Source organism: Tupaia chinensis, unplaced genomic scaffold (assembly GCF_000334495.1).
Source record: "Tupaia chinensis unplaced genomic scaffold, TupChi_1.0 Scaffold143705_1, whole genome shotgun sequence".
NCBI lineage: Eukaryota > Metazoa > Chordata > Mammalia > Scandentia > Tupaiidae > Tupaia > Tupaia belangeri.
In genome coordinates, this window is record NW_006203553.1 from 236,171 (window position 1) to 253,836 (window position 17,666).

General features: G+C 39.0%; 1 protein-coding gene across 2 annotated transcripts in view; it reads right to left on the reverse strand.

Moving 5' to 3' along the window:
* The window catches only part of LOC102494881 (A disintegrin and metallopeptidase domain 3-like), a 94,785-nt gene that overhangs the window by 575 nt on the left and 76,544 nt on the right, over positions 1-17,666 (reverse strand). For both annotated transcript variants that reach the window (XM_027766816.1, XM_027766817.1), the window contains 3 exons: positions 15,701-15,815; positions 5,571-5,736; positions 3,812-3,872 (listed from right to left, as the gene is read on the reverse strand). In XM_027766816.1, coding sequence (XP_027622617.1) covers positions 3,812-3,872; positions 5,571-5,736; positions 15,701-15,815 — 342 coding nt within the window. The remainder of the gene's footprint in view (positions 1-3,811; positions 3,873-5,570; positions 5,737-15,700; positions 15,816-17,666) is intronic.

Consider the following 17,666-nt stretch of genomic DNA (forward strand, 5'->3'; position numbering starts at 1 on the left):
TGGATATTTTATAGATAGATAGATAGATAGATAGATAGATAGATATATATATATATATATAAAATTCACAGTCTGTAAACACTGCATGGTAAAAGAGGATTAACAAGTTAACAGAAAAGAACAATATAAACTTGTGAAGAATTGGAACAGAGTTACTATTAATTTATCCTTTTTTACTTTTTTTAAGAGGATTGCCACTCTGCAATCCCTTCTCATCCATTTTCCTCCTGGGATTTTGGGCACGCGCACACACATGTCCAGCATGATTTTCAAACCACTGGATCTGGAACTCGAACCACAGTCAGCCATGTGGGAGTCCAGAGACATAGCCACTATGCCATCTGCTGGCCCCAACTGCCTGTTTTTATCTGCAGAGGAAGAGTATTCCCACAAGCACTCTGTGCATTTCCTACAGGTGTCTGACAGACACAAGTTCAAAACCAAACTCACTCTTTGGCTTTCCATTTCTTCACCTCAACAGCAGCCTGGGTCTTCCCTTACTTTCCAGTGTGTCATTGGTAAAAGGTGTCACTACCCATTCTGTAGGAGACGCTGGGGTCTTTGCAGTTCTCTCAGTCTAACCCAGTCACACCCATCCAGTCAGTGCCCCTGTAGTATTTATCTCTGTCAAATCTCTCCAAGTAGTTTTGGACTTTTCTTTATCTAGTCCTGCCCTCCTCACACCTACCCTGGGAATCCAGCAGGTTCTTTGCTGCTGTATTTCTTTCCAGTCCCAACTGATTCCACTTCCTCCTACATCCTCCCAGGGAAAATTAAAATTCAAACCACGTCAGGCCAGATGCCTGTACTACTCCTGTCAAACACTTGATGTCACCGTTCATACGTGGGAAAATGTAAGCCTGTCATGGCTTACCACTTGCGGTGGCTCAAGGCCATCTATGCAGTTTTTCTCTCAATATTCATACATGTAAAATGAATTTTAAGAAATATTAAGAGTACAAATTTGGGGAACCCAGAGGCTTGTTTTTATGCTTTAGTCACGCCATCTTCCTGCATTCTATCAATAAACTCATTACTCAGTACTTTTTCTTGCACTCTGCATCCAACCATTCTGCTGATTCCCCTTCAAAATTTATCAGTAATGCTGGACTCCCATGTGGTCGACCGTGGTTCGCGTCCCACACTGGGTGGCTTAAAACTCACGCCAGGCGCGTGTGCGTGCATGCCCAAGATCCCGAGAGGAGAATGGAAGACAAAGGATTGTGGCGTGGCCCTTTCCCCTGGGGGGGGTGATTTCTCGTTTTCTCTCTCTTTCTGTCTGTCTGGTGAGTGCATGCGCCCTATAGCAAAAAAAAAAAAAAAAAAAAAAAAAAACGCAAAAAAAAAAAAAAAAAAAAAAGTATCCGTAAGACCATCTTTACCACACCAGACTGCAATACTGACTTTTCTCACCTGGATTATGACAGCAGGCTTTCCACTTCTACTCCTGTCATCGCGCAAGCTGTTTCCGACAGCCCACCTTTCCTACGTAAGTCGTGTGCTTCAAATCTAACTCCGGTAGTGGTCCCTCTCTTTCACTCTGAGCAAAAGAGAGACGGCCTTGAAGACCTCCACGACCCTATGTAAGTGTTACTTTTCTCACTGAATCGCGGTTCCAGTCCTCGTGCTAATTCTGCTCCAGAAAAATCAACAGCCCTATTATCCACCACATATTCTTGACCTGATCTGTCTCAGATGGCCCAGGTGTCTGCGACTCTACTGCCCAGGTGCATGCACGGGTAATCTGCCAGCTCTAGCTCTGCATAGATTTGATTTGCAGCGGAAATTAGAAAACTCTGTGTTTATCTCTAGGGAAGTATGAATACCTGATTTTAACTTTTTGCCATAAAAGGGAAGCAGGTCTTCCGGTAGGATGCTTAAAATTTAAAATGAGAGGGGGTCCTGATGTTGGGACATGCTAAAAACACAGCTCTGTGTGGCCGATCCACACTGGAACATTTCCAGTTCGCCTCTGGAGACCTCCCTGACGACTCTGGGCATGTGTGTGTCTTCATCCAAAGAGAGCTGAAAACGGGGGTGGATTGCAGCACTGAGGCCCTGGTGGGGCGCCTATCTCTCTGTCTCTCTGGCTCATGGGAAGAATTAAATAAACAGACTTTGAAATATTAAAAATAAAGAACTCTGAAACATTTTTCTCTCACTAACCATCAGTGTTCGGTGATAGACAAGGAAGCGAAAACCCACTGATTAACCACCATTTAAAGTCAGGTATGTGGAAATGGCAGGTGTCTGGTCAGGTGAACTGCTGGTCTCACTCTCGTTTAATATTTTCAGCTTTTTCATTTATGTGGGGACATGTGCTGAGCAAACACCACATGCTCTTTTGGGGTTTGGCAGAACCTTGTAACTTGTCTTTCCCTGACCTTGGCTGCAGACAGAGCAAGGGTGGAAATTACTAGGGGCGTTCCAACAGACACATCTGATGGACTTCAAGAAACATCTTGACTGGCAGGTGTCTGGTCAGGTGAACTGCTGGTCTCACTCTCGTTTAATATTTTCAGCTTTTTCATTTATTCGCAGTAATAGACCTAACATGTCAAATATCATTATTTACATATACAAATCAGAACTTAGAATAATGTATATGCATGACAATTTCTTCCTCACTTCAATTGAAAATAGTCTATATGCCTTGGAAGGAGAATGTCTTTAGAATTTAATATAAATTCCATTCTTCATCTTCAGCCAAATATCAGGATATGTGTGACAAGAGTGTGGCATTCAAGAATTTTAACTCTGGAGCCTGACTACCTTCATTTAAACGCCACCTCGAAGACTTACTAAAATCCTATACACATGAGGAATCATATGAATCTCTTATGTCCACTTTTGCATTTCTAATATAAAATAACCATACCTATGAAGTTATAAGGAGAAAAAAACGTAAATGTGGGAGAAAATGTGTGCAAATATACCAATTAGTACCTTAAATGAGGGAGGAAAAGGTATAAGTGTTCATAAATACTTTGAAAGATATATTTTTAAAGAGAGATTTCTGCTATAGGGCATGTACACTTGCCGGAGAGACAGAGAGAGAGACAGAAAGTGAGTAATCACCCCCCTAGGGAGGGATGGCCACACCACAATCCCTTCTCCTCCATTCTCCCCCTTTCAGGATTTTGGGCATTCATGCACACACGTCTGGTTTGAGTTTTAAGCCACTGGGTCCGGGACTTGAACTGTAGTCAACTACGTGGAGTCCAGTGACATAACCATTACTCGATCTGCTGGTCCCGTTAAAAGATATTTTTGCCATGTTTAAAGTCATTTCTTATCACAAAAATGTTGCTTAATATACCTCTTGCTAATATTAGATAACCTTAAACATTTAAATTTTTTTTTTGGGGGGGAGAGGTTTTCACTATAGGGCACGTGCGCTTGCCAGACAGACAGAGAGAGAGAGACATAGAGACAGAAAGCAATAAATCACCCCCCAGGGGGGATGGTCACGCCGCAATCCCTTCTCCTCCATTCTCCTCTCGGGATCTTGGGCACACATGCACACATGCTTGGCATGAGTTTTAAGCCACCGGGTCCGGGACGAGACTACATGGGAGTCCAGCGACATAGCCATTACACTAACTGCTGGTTCCCAACATTTTAAAATTAATATAGAACAAAACATCAAAATTTTACCTTAGTCTTTGTTTTAATTTATGACATTAATTAATAAAGTTCAGAATCATTCTATGGGAATAATAGTTTCCTAATACTGAGATATTATTAACAATTTTATGAGCTACTTTATGAATTACATCATTTTTTCTATATTTTGATTCTATAAACTTACCTTTAACTCTGACTGGCTGTTGTCGCTAAAGCTGTTACTATTGCTGTCTTCTGATAAAGATCTGTACAAAAGCGATAGCATTATTTTTAAGGTTGGCAAGCACTTTAATTTTGAGAAAAGTCAAGAAAAGAAAAAAGCTAGATCTGGATATTAATAGAAATGCACCATTTTCCACTTTCTTACCCATATTCTAGTATTTGCTCTTTTTCTAATGTTAGTGTAACTTTAAGGAATATTTAGTATTTGTTGACGGCTTCAAATTAAAAATCAATCCATTATTTTGACTACATGGAAGATGACATGAGCTACACAGATGACAGTGCTTCTCCAAAGTAAAATAAATTCCTACATAACCATCTAACTATGATATTCCTATCAAATAACTATATACACAGCTAGGTATTTGGGCTATAAATTTAACTTCATTGAAGAGACTCCAGTGAGGTTTCTGGGTCTTACTGAACAATTGGATTGTTGGAAAAGTCAAGACGTATTTTTCTGTTTTTCTTTGCAAACATTCATCATGACTTTTCTGACAACCCAATAAATGGAACCACTTTGTGGTATTTCTATACCTCCCCCGCCCTCTGGAATACTCCAACCCACACAGTCCCTGTCGAAGAGAGCAGTCATATGGTCCAGGCTCCCACTGCATGGCTACAACTGCTTAGCCGGAGGTGATGAGGTCGGGCTTGGTCAGGGTTGAAGACCTAACTCAGGGCTGCAGGTCCAGGCAGACCCCGGGTAAGTGTAGGCGCTTTGCACAGCTATTTCCTTCTGTCTCCGGAAAATACGCACTAAGAGGCCCTGGCGACCGAAAGGCCGTTGGCATTTGGTTTGAAAGCGGATACAGGAAGGGTTCATATACATTTTCTGGGCCAAATGCAAGCAGACCATCATCACTTAAGCAACTCCAGATTTTTCCAAGACACGTCCGGTGAGAGCACAGGAAGACATGCCAGCCGTCGCCAACTAAGTCTATTTATCACAGTTGGAGGATTTTATAAATATGCATATTAATCAGGAACATGACCCTGAATTAACTAGTCACTGCTCACTTTTTGATAAATAAAATGAACTACCCTGGGAAACCGAGGTGTTCACGGAAATTTTACAGCATCATTCTATCTCCATCCACACAAGTGAGGAACGGAAAACCATTTTCCTTCGGCATGGAACAAGACTCACCCACGTACCCTCACTTCTACCCTGGCAGGGCCCTGAACAGCGGCTGAGCCAGTTGTGGCTTGTGTTGGTGTTACGGTGGAGGGAAGAACGGAACAGGGACCTTACCATGGTTCAAATACAGAACAACACTCATTATGTGCAGCATGCGGAGTACCCTTCTGTCTTCCCTGTCATTCCATGAGATCTACTTTCCCCCACCTTCCATATAGTCTATTCACAAAATCTGCTTCCCTGTCCCTACTGATCTCCTTGGCAGGACTATCTTCCAGTGCAGGGAAAACAGGGAGTAGGCAATACCCCCTAAGTCTGCTCTAACCAGTATGACATTATATTTTAAGGAAACTGAACATTTTCTGAAGAACTTCAATTGTCCCTGGCCCTGGTGGAACACGAAGGTTACCTGACTGAAGAAAAAAAAAAAAAAAAAGCTTTGGTAAACCCTGAGACTAACTTACTCAATACTTCTAAACATTAACCCAACTCATTCCGGCCTCCCTGCCTGTAATATTCTTAATTGCATTTTAATTCTATCATTCATTTTTAATATTAAATATCGACACTGTTTACTTACTCGCTGTGTACTGTTCCTTCTTTGTTCCAGAATCCCTTCATATCTTTCCATTTAAAAACAATGATGGTGGTTAAAATGAGGATAGGTAGAAATATATACAAACTGATCAAAAGGCCATTTTTTTGAGAAGCAGCACGTTGTTTTAGAAACAAGGGCATTCTTTTAACTGAAAACATAAGGATACTTTTTAATTATTTTAAATTCTATTCAAACTATACTAGTAGTTTCCATTTAAAATTTGTACTTCAAATAATATAGACACAGAATGAATATGTGTTAATGCAATAGTCTTCCAACCTCCCATAACTGTGCCCCAAAGTACGGTATAAATGAATACATTACACGTAACACTGGCAATGTTCAGTGCTGGACAGGTACAATATTCTTTATGTATATTTATTTATTATCTCTTTTTTATAGTTAATCTTACGTGATATATGGGGTTTCTTTAAAAAGTTTGTGGCAATATATTATGAAAAAAAACTGCTCAGATTCTAAAATAATTTGGTACCAATATAGATTCATATTTAAATTCCATTTTACCAAGAATTTTTCTCTTATTCTAACTCATTTTATCATATAGTTGTGTAGAAATTGCTACTTAAAACCCATACATTTTAAAATCTAAAATTAGATTCTCTACTCTTAAAAATAGAAAAAAATAAAATGTCTTAAAAATGATTTTATGAAAAACTATTGACATATTTGGGGGTTACCTAAAAAATTAATGGTAGAGACAAGCAGATGGTGTAATGGTTCTATCACTAGACTCTCACGTAGTTGACCATAGTTTGAGTCCTGAACCCAGAGGCTTAAAACGCATGCTGGGCGTGTGTGCGTGCATGCCCAAGATCCCGAGAAGACAGTGGAGAAGCGACTGTGGTGTGGCAATCCCCCCAGGAGGTGATTTCTCACTTTCTGTCTCTTTGTCTTTCTGTGTTTCTCTGGCAACTGCATGTGTACTATAGCAAAAATATCTTTAAAAAAATAATAATAGCAAAATAGGTTAAATTTCAGTATGTAATATACAGTAATTTTGTTGTAATTTTGACTCTATTATTTAGAAAAATAAATATCCCTGTAGGTGACAGAATGTGTACAATCTCTAAGAGAATTAGAAAATGAAATCTCTAGAAACTTGATCCAATTAACAAAAGAAATAAACCAGATGACTAAAATGCCAATCAAAATTACCACCAAAAATAGCTACTATGATATCAAATATAAATGAATTTTTAAAACAAGGAATTGTTAAGTGTAAAACACATACACAGACAATCCAGTTATATGTTGATTGGAGGTATTTTACCTAAATGAAAATGGTTCACGGTGTACTACATACTAGAAAGAAAAAAATTTGGCAAGTATATTCAAAACTACTGACATTGGGGACCAGTGGGTGGCATGGTGGCTAAGGCACTGGTCACTCCAACATGGCTGACCACAGTTCGAGTCCCAGACCTGGTGGTTTGCTTTCTCACCTTCTCTCTTTCTGTTCAAATTAAAAAATAAAATAAAATAAAATAAAATAAAATGAACAAATTAAGTTAAATAAACAATTCTTTTTAGAAAACACAAAACTAGTGACATCAAGCAAAAACGCATCTATCTTGTGCTGTGGTAGAGAGCAATGCTTCTGAAGGGCTCCCCTTCACTCCCTCCTCCATTGGGTAGTCAGCCCTCCATTAGCCCAGCTTCACTAAAACTACCCTATCAGCATTGGGACTTCTTAGGTACTTGAATGTTCTCAGGAATGATTAAATTAATTGGCACCTATTCTTACTGGATTAAACAGGACATATCCATTACTCTAAGGAAGAAAGACAGGATGTCCATGTTTGGCCATGATGAAATTTTGCACTAAATTGTGCCATACAGGCCCTGTTACTATGAAGATATAATACAGGGGAAAAAAAAAAAACTGAGCAAAATGTTTATTCGAAGCAATAGAAGTGCAAACCTGTAATACCTGAGGAGGAACATAGCTGATGTCATTTTATGATAGCACCCACAGGGAGGAAAACCCCTGATGCCAATTTTGTGTCAATTCAGTTCTACCTAAGCACAGAGTAGGAGATGGTGTTCGTGGCCAGGGAGGCCCAGTACAGCGTCAAGGCGGCAGAGAAGGCTGGACTCTGCAGGATGCAGTATTGGAGGGAGAGTGGTCCACAGATTAGAGACCCAGAAGCCGTTACAGGAACTCCCCGGGAGTCACCGGCAGAAAGATAAGGAGTATACTCACAGTATGAGGACACTGACGCCTACCAGACAGCTTCCCTTAATGGACTGAGAGTGGAATGGAGCTACTAGTATTTGAGCAGTACTGGAAACTGGCATCAAGAAGATCCCAATTTCTCCACATTCTCCCCAACACATGTTGCCTGTCCTTCTTGTTATAAGCATCTTAGTGGGTGTGAGGAGCTCTTTCACTGTAGTTTTAGTCTGCACTTTCCCTGGATATTGAGGCTCTCTTTATGGGTATTTGTATTGGGTTGTCAGAAGAGTCATGACATATTTTTCCTGTTTTCTATGTAAAAATGAATCATGACTTTCCTACAATCCAATACATATTTTATTAAGAAATATGATTATTAAAATCAGCTTTTTAGAAGTCAGCTAGGGTTTTGTTAAGGATTGTGTTGAATCTGCAAATCAATTTGGGGAGGATTTCTATATTAACAAGATTGAGTCTTCTAATATATGATCATGAGATATCTGTATGCTGATGAAGATCTTTAATTTCTTCCAATATTGCATTTTTAGCTTCCAATGTATGCATTGTACTTCTTTTGATAAGACTATTTGTAAACATCTCTTTTTTGGTTACAAAATAAATAAAACTTTTTCTATTTCCACTTACATTAAAATATACAACACAAATATTTTCCATTTCAAATGTTTAAATTTTTTTCTTTTCTTTTTTTTTCTTTAAGTTTTTTGCCATAGGGTGTGTGTGCTCACCAGAAAGAGACAAAAAGAGGGTAAGTGAGAAAACACCTTCTAGAAGGAATGGGCACACCACAATGCCTCTCCTCCATTCTCCTCTTGGGATTTAGGGAATGCAAGCATATGCACCCACTGCGATTTTCAAGCCACCAGGTCTAGGACTCAAACCACAGTCAGCCTCGTGGGCGTGCAGCACTTTAACCACATGACCTGCTGGCTCCCGTTTCAGACGTTTAAGTGTACAGTGAGAGGCACAGAGCATTCACATTGTTGTGCAACCACCGCCGTCCAAATCCACAACTTTCTCATCGGGCAAGCTGAGACTCTACCAACCAAACATTAACTCACCACTTTCCCCTGCCCCAATCCCTGGAAACGCCATTCTTTTTTGACTGTGTGCATTTGATTAACCTAGGTACTTCTCATTTCAAAAATATACACATATATCATATTTGTTTCATGCTAACTAGCTTACTTCATTTAGCACGTCTTGAATATTTATCCATACTGTAGGCATGTATCAGAATTTCATTCCCTTTTTATTTGTTAGTTTACCAAAGGCAGTGTGCATTCACCAGAGAGAAAAAAAGAGAGGAAAAAAGGGAAAAAGAAAGTGAGAAAGCACCCTCTGTGAGGCATAGTCACACCACAATCCCTTCTCTTCCATCTTCCCCTCCTTTTGGGATTTGAGGCACACATGCCTGGCATGTTTCTCAAGCGTATTAGAGATTCATTTCAAATAAATTGGGAAAATGCAGGAAAGACACATTCCAGTTTCATATTTGACATCAGGGAGTTGAATTCAAAACATAGTGAATTAAAGCTCAGTAAAAACACATAGTAGAATTTGAGGACCAGCAGATGGTGCAATGGTTATGTCACTGGACACCCACACAGCTGGACAGTTTGAGTCCCAGACCCAACAGCTTCAAACTCATGCCAGGCACATATGTGTGTATGCCCAAAATTCCAAGAGGAGAATGGAGAGGAAGGGATTGCAGGATGGAGGATGGGCATCCTCCCTGGGGGAGAGGGGTCTCTCTCTCTCTGTCTCCCTGGCGAGCACACACACCCTATAGAAAAAATATCCATAAATCAAATAGAGTTTTCAATGTTTAAAATTTTATTAAAATGTGTGACAAAGATGATTTTACTAGATTTATTCCTACTGCTCTAAGTTATCTGTAATATGATTTTCTAAATAAAGGGCTGTTGAACCTATGAGTTAAAGCTGATTTTTTAAAAGTTTATTCATTTATTCCTTCCATAAGAGAGAAAGACAGAGGGACCAGCAGCGTGATGGCTATGTTGCTGGACTCCCACGTAGTCAACCACGGTTTGAGTCCCAGACCCAGTGGCTTAAAACTCATGCTGGGCGCATGTGCGTGTGTGTCCAAGATCCTGAGAGGAGAATGGGGGAGAAGGGATTGCAGCATGGCTATCCCCCCTGGGGGTGATTTCTCCCTTTCTGTCTGTCTCTCTCTGTCTGTCTGGAGAGCGCACATGCCCTATAGCAAAAACCTCTCCAAAAAATCAAAATAAAAAAAAAATAAATTAAATAAAAAAGAGAGGAATACAGAGACATCTCCAACAGGCTCTTCACGCCACAACCCATCCCAGTCTCAGCCAGCCCAGACTACAGGTGTGCACATGTGCACCGGGACTCGAACTGCGGTCGACTACATGAGAGTCCAGCAACATAGCCATTATGCCAATTGCTGGTCCCTGGGAGTTTTCTTTTCTGGATTCTTTGGGGGTTTACTATATATATAAACATGTCATCTGCAAATAGAGATAAATTCACTTCTTCTTTTCCTATTTGGATGCCTTTTCTTTTCATGCTCAGGGAGATCGCAGAAGGTAAACCCAACTTTCATGTGGGCCCAGTTGTTTAACCAGGGCATCACTGCTAGGGCCCCTCAGATGACTACTGAGGGTGAATTTCAGATGAAGCAAAATCAAGACAAAGATTTAAAAAATACGCTAAAGACATAATAAAAGAAGCCATTTACCAGAAAGACACAAAAAGATTCAAATTAAGTATACACCAATTAACAAATACTCAAAATGGAATGAAATACAAACCGACAGAATAAAATGGACAAGTAAGTAAACAGACAATTATGATGAGAGGGTTTGTGTGGGTGTGCAAGTTTTGTTTGTTTCCCTCTCTTGGTGGCTGATAAAAGTAGAGAAAAATTAGTTAGAACACGTTGTTTTTAAAGTACAAGCTACTTTACTTCACCCAAGGTGGAATGGATGTTATGGATGTCAATTTATCTATAGAGATAATAAATTTATAATTTAAAAACTCCCCCAGAAAGAACTCCCCAGGCCCATACATATTCACCGGAAAATATTATCAAATGTTTGAAAAAGAAATAATGCTAATTTAAAGCAAATACTTACAGAATATAGAGGAGGAATAAATGCTCCCCAACTAATTTTATTAAGCCAGTATTACCTGATTTCACAATGAAATAAAGACAGTAAAACAAAAAGGGAAAGGAAGAAACAAGAAAGAAACCAATGTTTCTCAAGAACACAGATTTGAACATTCTCAATAAAATATTAAAAAATAAAATTCAGGGAACCAGCAGTTAGCGTAATGGCTATGTCGCGGGACTCCCACGTAGTCAACCACAGTTCGCATCCCGGACCCGGTGGCTTAAAACTCACGCTGGGTGCGTGTGCGTGCATGCCTAAGATCCCGAGAGGAGAATGGAGGAGAAGGGATTGCGGCGTGGCCATCACCCTGGGGGGGTGATTTCTCGCTTTATGTCTCTCTATCTCTCTCTGTCTGGCGAGCGCACGTGCCCTATAGTGAAAATCTCTCAAAAAAATAAATAAATAAATAAACAAAATTCAGTAACATACAAAAAATAGATCATGTCCAAGGAGTAATTATTCTAGATATTAAAATTTTGATCACTACTTTAAAATCAGTGCAATTCAGCATCTCAATAGGCTAAGATGCAAAATTATATAGTCTTCTCAAGAGACACCAAACAACTGGCAAAAATGAATACTGTTAGTACCAAAATATTTTAGATACTAGACATTAAAGGGAATTTCCTCAAGCTCATAAAGATTACAAAAAAAAACCCTACAACTAGAATCATATTTAATGGGGAAAGACTAAATTTTCTCCCTAAAAACAATAATAAGATGAGATGTTTACTTTCACAGTCCTTATTCAACATACTACTGCAAGTTCTAGAAAATGTTAGAATGAATGAATGAATGAATAAATAAATAAATAAATAAATTGCACGCCTACAGGCTAGAAAGAAAAACTATCTGTATTTGAAGATGACTTAATTGTTTACATAGAAACGCTAAAAAACTAACCAAAAAAACCCTTCAGAACTAAAAATGAATTCAATTATGTTGCAGAATATAAAATCTACAGGTAAAAATTAATTGCATATCTATGTATTAAACAAACAAGTGACAAGGCCAGCTCTGTAGCAGAGTGGGAATACAATGCTCACGAGAAGCCGTATCCTACATGAAGATCGCAATTTGAATCTCCGACCCTAACCATCTAAAACCCACCAGGCACGTGAGTGCCCAAGACCTGATGAGGTAAAGCACTGGAGAAAGGGGAAGCTGTCATGACCAAACCCTGGAACACATTCTCTTAGCTCTCTCTTACGTGCAGGTGCACTCTCATGAATAAAGAAAAAAATCAAAAAATTTAAAAAAGTGGAAGCCAAAGCAAAAAACCCATAGCATTATTTACAAATAATTAAATACTTATAAATATTTAACTCCTGTCTTAAATGAAATAGCAAAAAGGAAATGCATAACCCAAAAATCAAATAATGAAATAATAATACATGCACAATAAATGACAGAAATTATATTTCAATAAAATAAATCAAAGAAGACCTAAATAATTGGAGAGACATACTATGTCTGTAGATTGGAAAGTTCACTAGTAGTGAAGGTGTCAATTTTTCTTAAATTGTTTTTATATCATTTGTGTCAAAGTTACAGAAAGTTTTGTTTGCTTAGATTTGCCAGAGAGACCCTGTGCTTATCAGACAGAGAAGAGGAGAGAGGAGCAGTGAGAGAGCACCCCCACGGAGGATGGTCACATTGCAATCTTTTTTCCACATCTCTCCTTCCTTTGGGGATTTCGGGCAGCGCACACATGCACCCAGCATGTTTTTCAAACTTCTGCACCAAGACTGAAATAAACCATGTAATTAGTCATGTGGGATTCAGCTGCTTTGACCTCAGCAAGATTTTTATAAACAAAGAAAAGTTAATTAGAAAATGCATATACAAAGAAGAGATCCTAGAATAGTCAAAACAATTTTCAAAAACAAGAATAAAGAGAAAAAATAACTTTTCCCAATGTTAAAGAATACTACAGAGGTATAATAGTAAAACAGCATGGCATTGATGGAGGAAATGATACATAAATCAATGAAAGACAACTGAGAAAAACACCAATAAAAGATGTTCAAATATTTTTTGACAAAGATGCAAAAACAACTAAATTGAAGAGTGATAGATTTTTCAAAAAATTATTCCACAAAAATTGGACATACACAAATCAAAAACTTTCATTTCAATTTAACATCTTTTCTGCTTTATAAAAATTAACTCAAAATGTATTACAAACTTCAATGTAAAACATACAATGATACCAAAGGTATCATCAGAAAAATCTTCAAGTTCCAGGCTAGACAATGAGTTCATACACTTCACACCAAAAGCATGATTTTAAAAAAAAAGAGGAATTAATCAAGAAAATGTTAGTCTTAGAAAAAATAAATTATAGTGTTAAAGAAAATATTTACAAATCATACATCCAACAAAATAACACACGTCTGGAAAACAAAGTCTCTCAAAATGCAACATTTTAAAAACACGAGCAATCCAATTAGAAAATGGCAAAAGAAATTAACAGACTTTTCACTGAATAAGATACACATCAAATAAAACACATTTCAGATGTCCAATATCATTATCCACAGGCAAGTGCAGATTTAAACCACAATGAGATATTAATACACAGCTGATGGAGTGGTTAAAATAAAAAGTAATGGTACCATCAAATACTGGTAATGCAAATGCAAAAATGTGGGTTAATATATTAATTCAAATACTAGTAATCAATAAAAAAAGAAAAATATTTATACACGCAATAATTTTAATGCAGTTCATGGAAAATATGCAACAAACAGTCCCTCTCACAGAGAAACCAACTTTGTGACTATTTATATAACATTTATAAAATCACAAAGTTGATGAGAGGGAGAGTAGTTTAGTGCTTGCAAGGACTTAGAAATGGGGGAAGGGGAGATCAACATTATCTACAAAGGACGAACATTAGGGAGCCCCACAGTGATGATCGTTTATGTACGCGGGTTGTAGTGGCGGTGGTGGTGGTGGTGGGTACATAAATTCAAACACATGGTAACATCAAATAGAAACACACACACATATTTTTTCAGTATCATCTACTATAAAATAAATAAAATTCTCAATTATGGAAGCAAGAAAACACTTTCCCATAACCTCCTTGACATATAATCTGTTCTTAACCTTCAAGTTTTTAGCTCTTTTGTCCAAGCTGCCACGTTAAGTTATTCATACAAGTTGTTAATTAGAAATGTAGTCACTGCCTTGACATATTTGACTTCTGAGCTCATACTGCAAGTGTTAGTTCAGGTGTACACCTGTAACTGTTAAAAAAAGTTTTGAAGACAGCTGGCGTCACAGTGGTTAAGGTGGCTGGATTCCATGTGGCTGACTACATGGTTTAAGTCCCAGACCTGGAGGCTTGAAAATCCTGCTAATTATGTGTGAGTGTGTGTACCCTAAAATCCTTTGAGAAAAGAGTGATGGAGAAGAGACTGTGGCACGACCATTCCCCATAGCGGGGTGGGGGTGCTTTCTTACTTTTCATCTCTCTCTTTGTTTTTCTCTGGTAAGTATTTGTGCCCTCTAGCATATAAAAAAAAATTAAAAACAAAACTAGGTTTAGTAAAACCAGAAATGTTATATTTATTTACTACTTCTCACCAAGTACATTTTTAAATAGTTAGTGCCACCTAGTATGCATGTGTAGTGGGTACAAAAGATTTTATTAATTTTTCCTTTCAACAGTAATTTAAAAGATATGAAGCCAGTAGGTAGTATGGTGGTTAAGGTACTAGACTCACACTTGACCAACTACAGTTCAAGGCCTGGACCTGGAGGGTTGCTTTCTCACTTTCTCTTTCTCTCTCCCTCTTTCTCTCTCTCCTCTCTGTCTCTCTCTGTCTTTTTCTGGTGAGTGAACATGCCCTGTAACAAATTTAAAAATTATAATAATAGTAAATAAAACTAAATAAATAATAATTTTTAAAAAGGTAAAAGAAAAAAAAAGATACAACTTGGTTGTGAACTAAAACATAACACTACACGACATCCTCAAAATACACATACTATCTGATAAAAGTACTATTTTTCCTATCATTTAATTATACCTATGTAAAAAAAAATCTCTGCTATGGGACCAGTAACATTCTGGAAGCCATGGTTGAATTTAAAGAAAGGCCTTATAAAATTCCCTTGTAGATTATCATTGAAAGTGTTAACATATGCCCAATCTGGTGGTGTAGTTGGCTGCAGACTGAACTGCAGCACAGGAAGTCACATGGCTGTGGGTTTGAATCCCCGAGAGGGCTTGAACATATGCCAGGTGCATGCATGTCCAGAATCCTGACAAGTCGGACGGCTGAGAAAAGGCGGCGAAGGCACATGAGCCCCTCTTGAGGGTCTCTCTCTCTCTCTGTGTTTCTGTTCCTTGTACGCCACATGCTCTCTTACATGAACAAATAATCTTACAAAACAAAAATAATAAATAAGTGAACTGATCATTCTGATGGATTGTATGATCTATTAGGTCTTTGTGAAAGTCATGACATGCTTTTCTATGGTTTCCTATGCAAAAATGCATCATGACCTTCCCAAGAACCAGTAGAACAACATTGTCCACTATAACAGCCAATAGCCACAAAGAGCTACTTAAGTTTAAATTAAGGAAAATAAAATTGGAGTTTCAGTTCCTTAGTTGCACTATCTGCATATCAGGTACTTGGCAGCCACAGAGGAAAGAGGAGACACAGACCACATCTGTGAGTCAGAAAGCTCTATGGGAACACACTTCTCTGGGAACTGACCGATTGGACGCCAAAACCCGTCATTGACACTTCCTCCTGGTGACGATGGTGTTGGGTCACAATCTGGAGGAGAATAGCCTTTATCACAGTGACAATTGAAAAGAGTATTGCAAACCTAAAACAAAAAAAAAATTAAAAAATAAGAACATTAGCATGCAACCTAAAGTTAAATGCATCATTTGTGATTGTTGGTCAATATAATTATTAGGATAATGTGATTCTGCATATGAGTCATTTTATTTTAACATGAAAAATACTTTTATTTAATGAAAAAGCACTAGAATGAAGGTCCATGTGTTATCTTTTCAAAATCAGAGAACAGAGTCAAGAAATAAGTTCATGCAATAATGAAATAAGAAAGGAAATTAAAAGTAGATAAGAAAGGGAAGAAAACAGAAATAAAAACCGTTAATATATGGCATGTAAGTACTTTGGCGGATTCTTCTGATGCATGGCAGGCAGAATAGTCACTATTTTAAAAAATTATTTTGTAAGACATGAAACATCAGTATGTCAGAAGATACTTACTAGCCACAACGTTACATTCGAATGCACATTTTAGTGACAACATGGCTGACTAGAGGTGTCTAGAACACTTTACTCCCACAAGAAAGAACCAAAATCCAAGAGTAAACATCTGATATCTGCTCAGAGTAATTGATTAGAGAATCGGCATGGATGCAATGGTGGACAGAGACTCAGGACAGACTCACAGACAGGGATAGAGGCGCCCTGTACCTGCCACTCTTCCACCCGTCAGAAGCACCTTAGCACAAAGAGCTTTTACAAGCAAGGAAAAGGGGAGTAGGACACCCCTGGCAGTCACCGTGGATGCCACAGACACCTGGAGTATTTGCTGCTGGAAAACCCCCTAGGCCATCACAGGCCCTGAGTCCAGACAGTACAGATTATTCCACAGCTCAAGAGCAGGAGCCCAGCCCACGTTCTGCCAGTGCCTTCTTGAGTCCTGGCCACCTGGGGCCTATGCCAAACACCACGTCGGCATCGATACCAGCCTGCCCGTCTGATACCCACCAAGACAGGCCTTTAGCCTGTGCCTAGCCACACACCAGTGCCAGGAGTGGCTCTGCTCACCCACAGCGATTGAAACAGCCCAGTGTCCCGCCTTCAGCCTCAAAAGCCCCCAAAGACGCAGGAGCAACTCCACACAGCCACATACTGCCCTTGCCTCCACAGCAGCCAGGTCTGAGCTGACAGACCAGACACGCAAATCTCTGCAGCACAGACCCCAGAAGCGCCCACAGATGTCCCTTCTCCTGAACACCAGGGAAGAAACTGCACAGAGAATACACTACTGCGTATACCCAGAACTGAAGTCAGTACACCCTACGCAGCTGGAATCACAGGGCCTGTCTCCAGGAGAAAGTCGTTCACCACGAAACACACCATAAAATTAGTGGAGGCAACTGTCTCACCACATGCACAGATATCAACACAGAGATAAGCATGTACTCAGAGAGAGAGAAACAGAGAGAGACAGAGAGACAGAGGGAGACAGAGAATCAAAAGCCAGATAAAGGTACAACAGAAAGAATAAACTGCTGATCAATATCCCTCATGCATATAGACACAACAATCCTCAGCAAAATATTAGCAAACTGAATCCAAATCACATCAAAAAAGATTATACACTTTGTTCAATTGGATCTAAGGGAGGAATGAAAGGATAGTTCAATGCACAATGGGGACAGCAGATGACATGGCGGTTACGTCTCTGGACTCCCACATGGCTGATCAAGGTTCAAGTTTCACACCCAGTTGCTTGAAAATCACTCCAGGCACATGTGAGTGCATGCCCAAGATCCTGGGAGGAGAATGGAAGAGAAGAGATTGCGGCGTGACCATCCCCCCAGGGGGTGATTTCTCACTTTCCCTTCCACTGTGTCTGTCTTTCTCACTCTCTGATTTTATGGCAAAAATCTCTTTAAAATTTTATACACACACA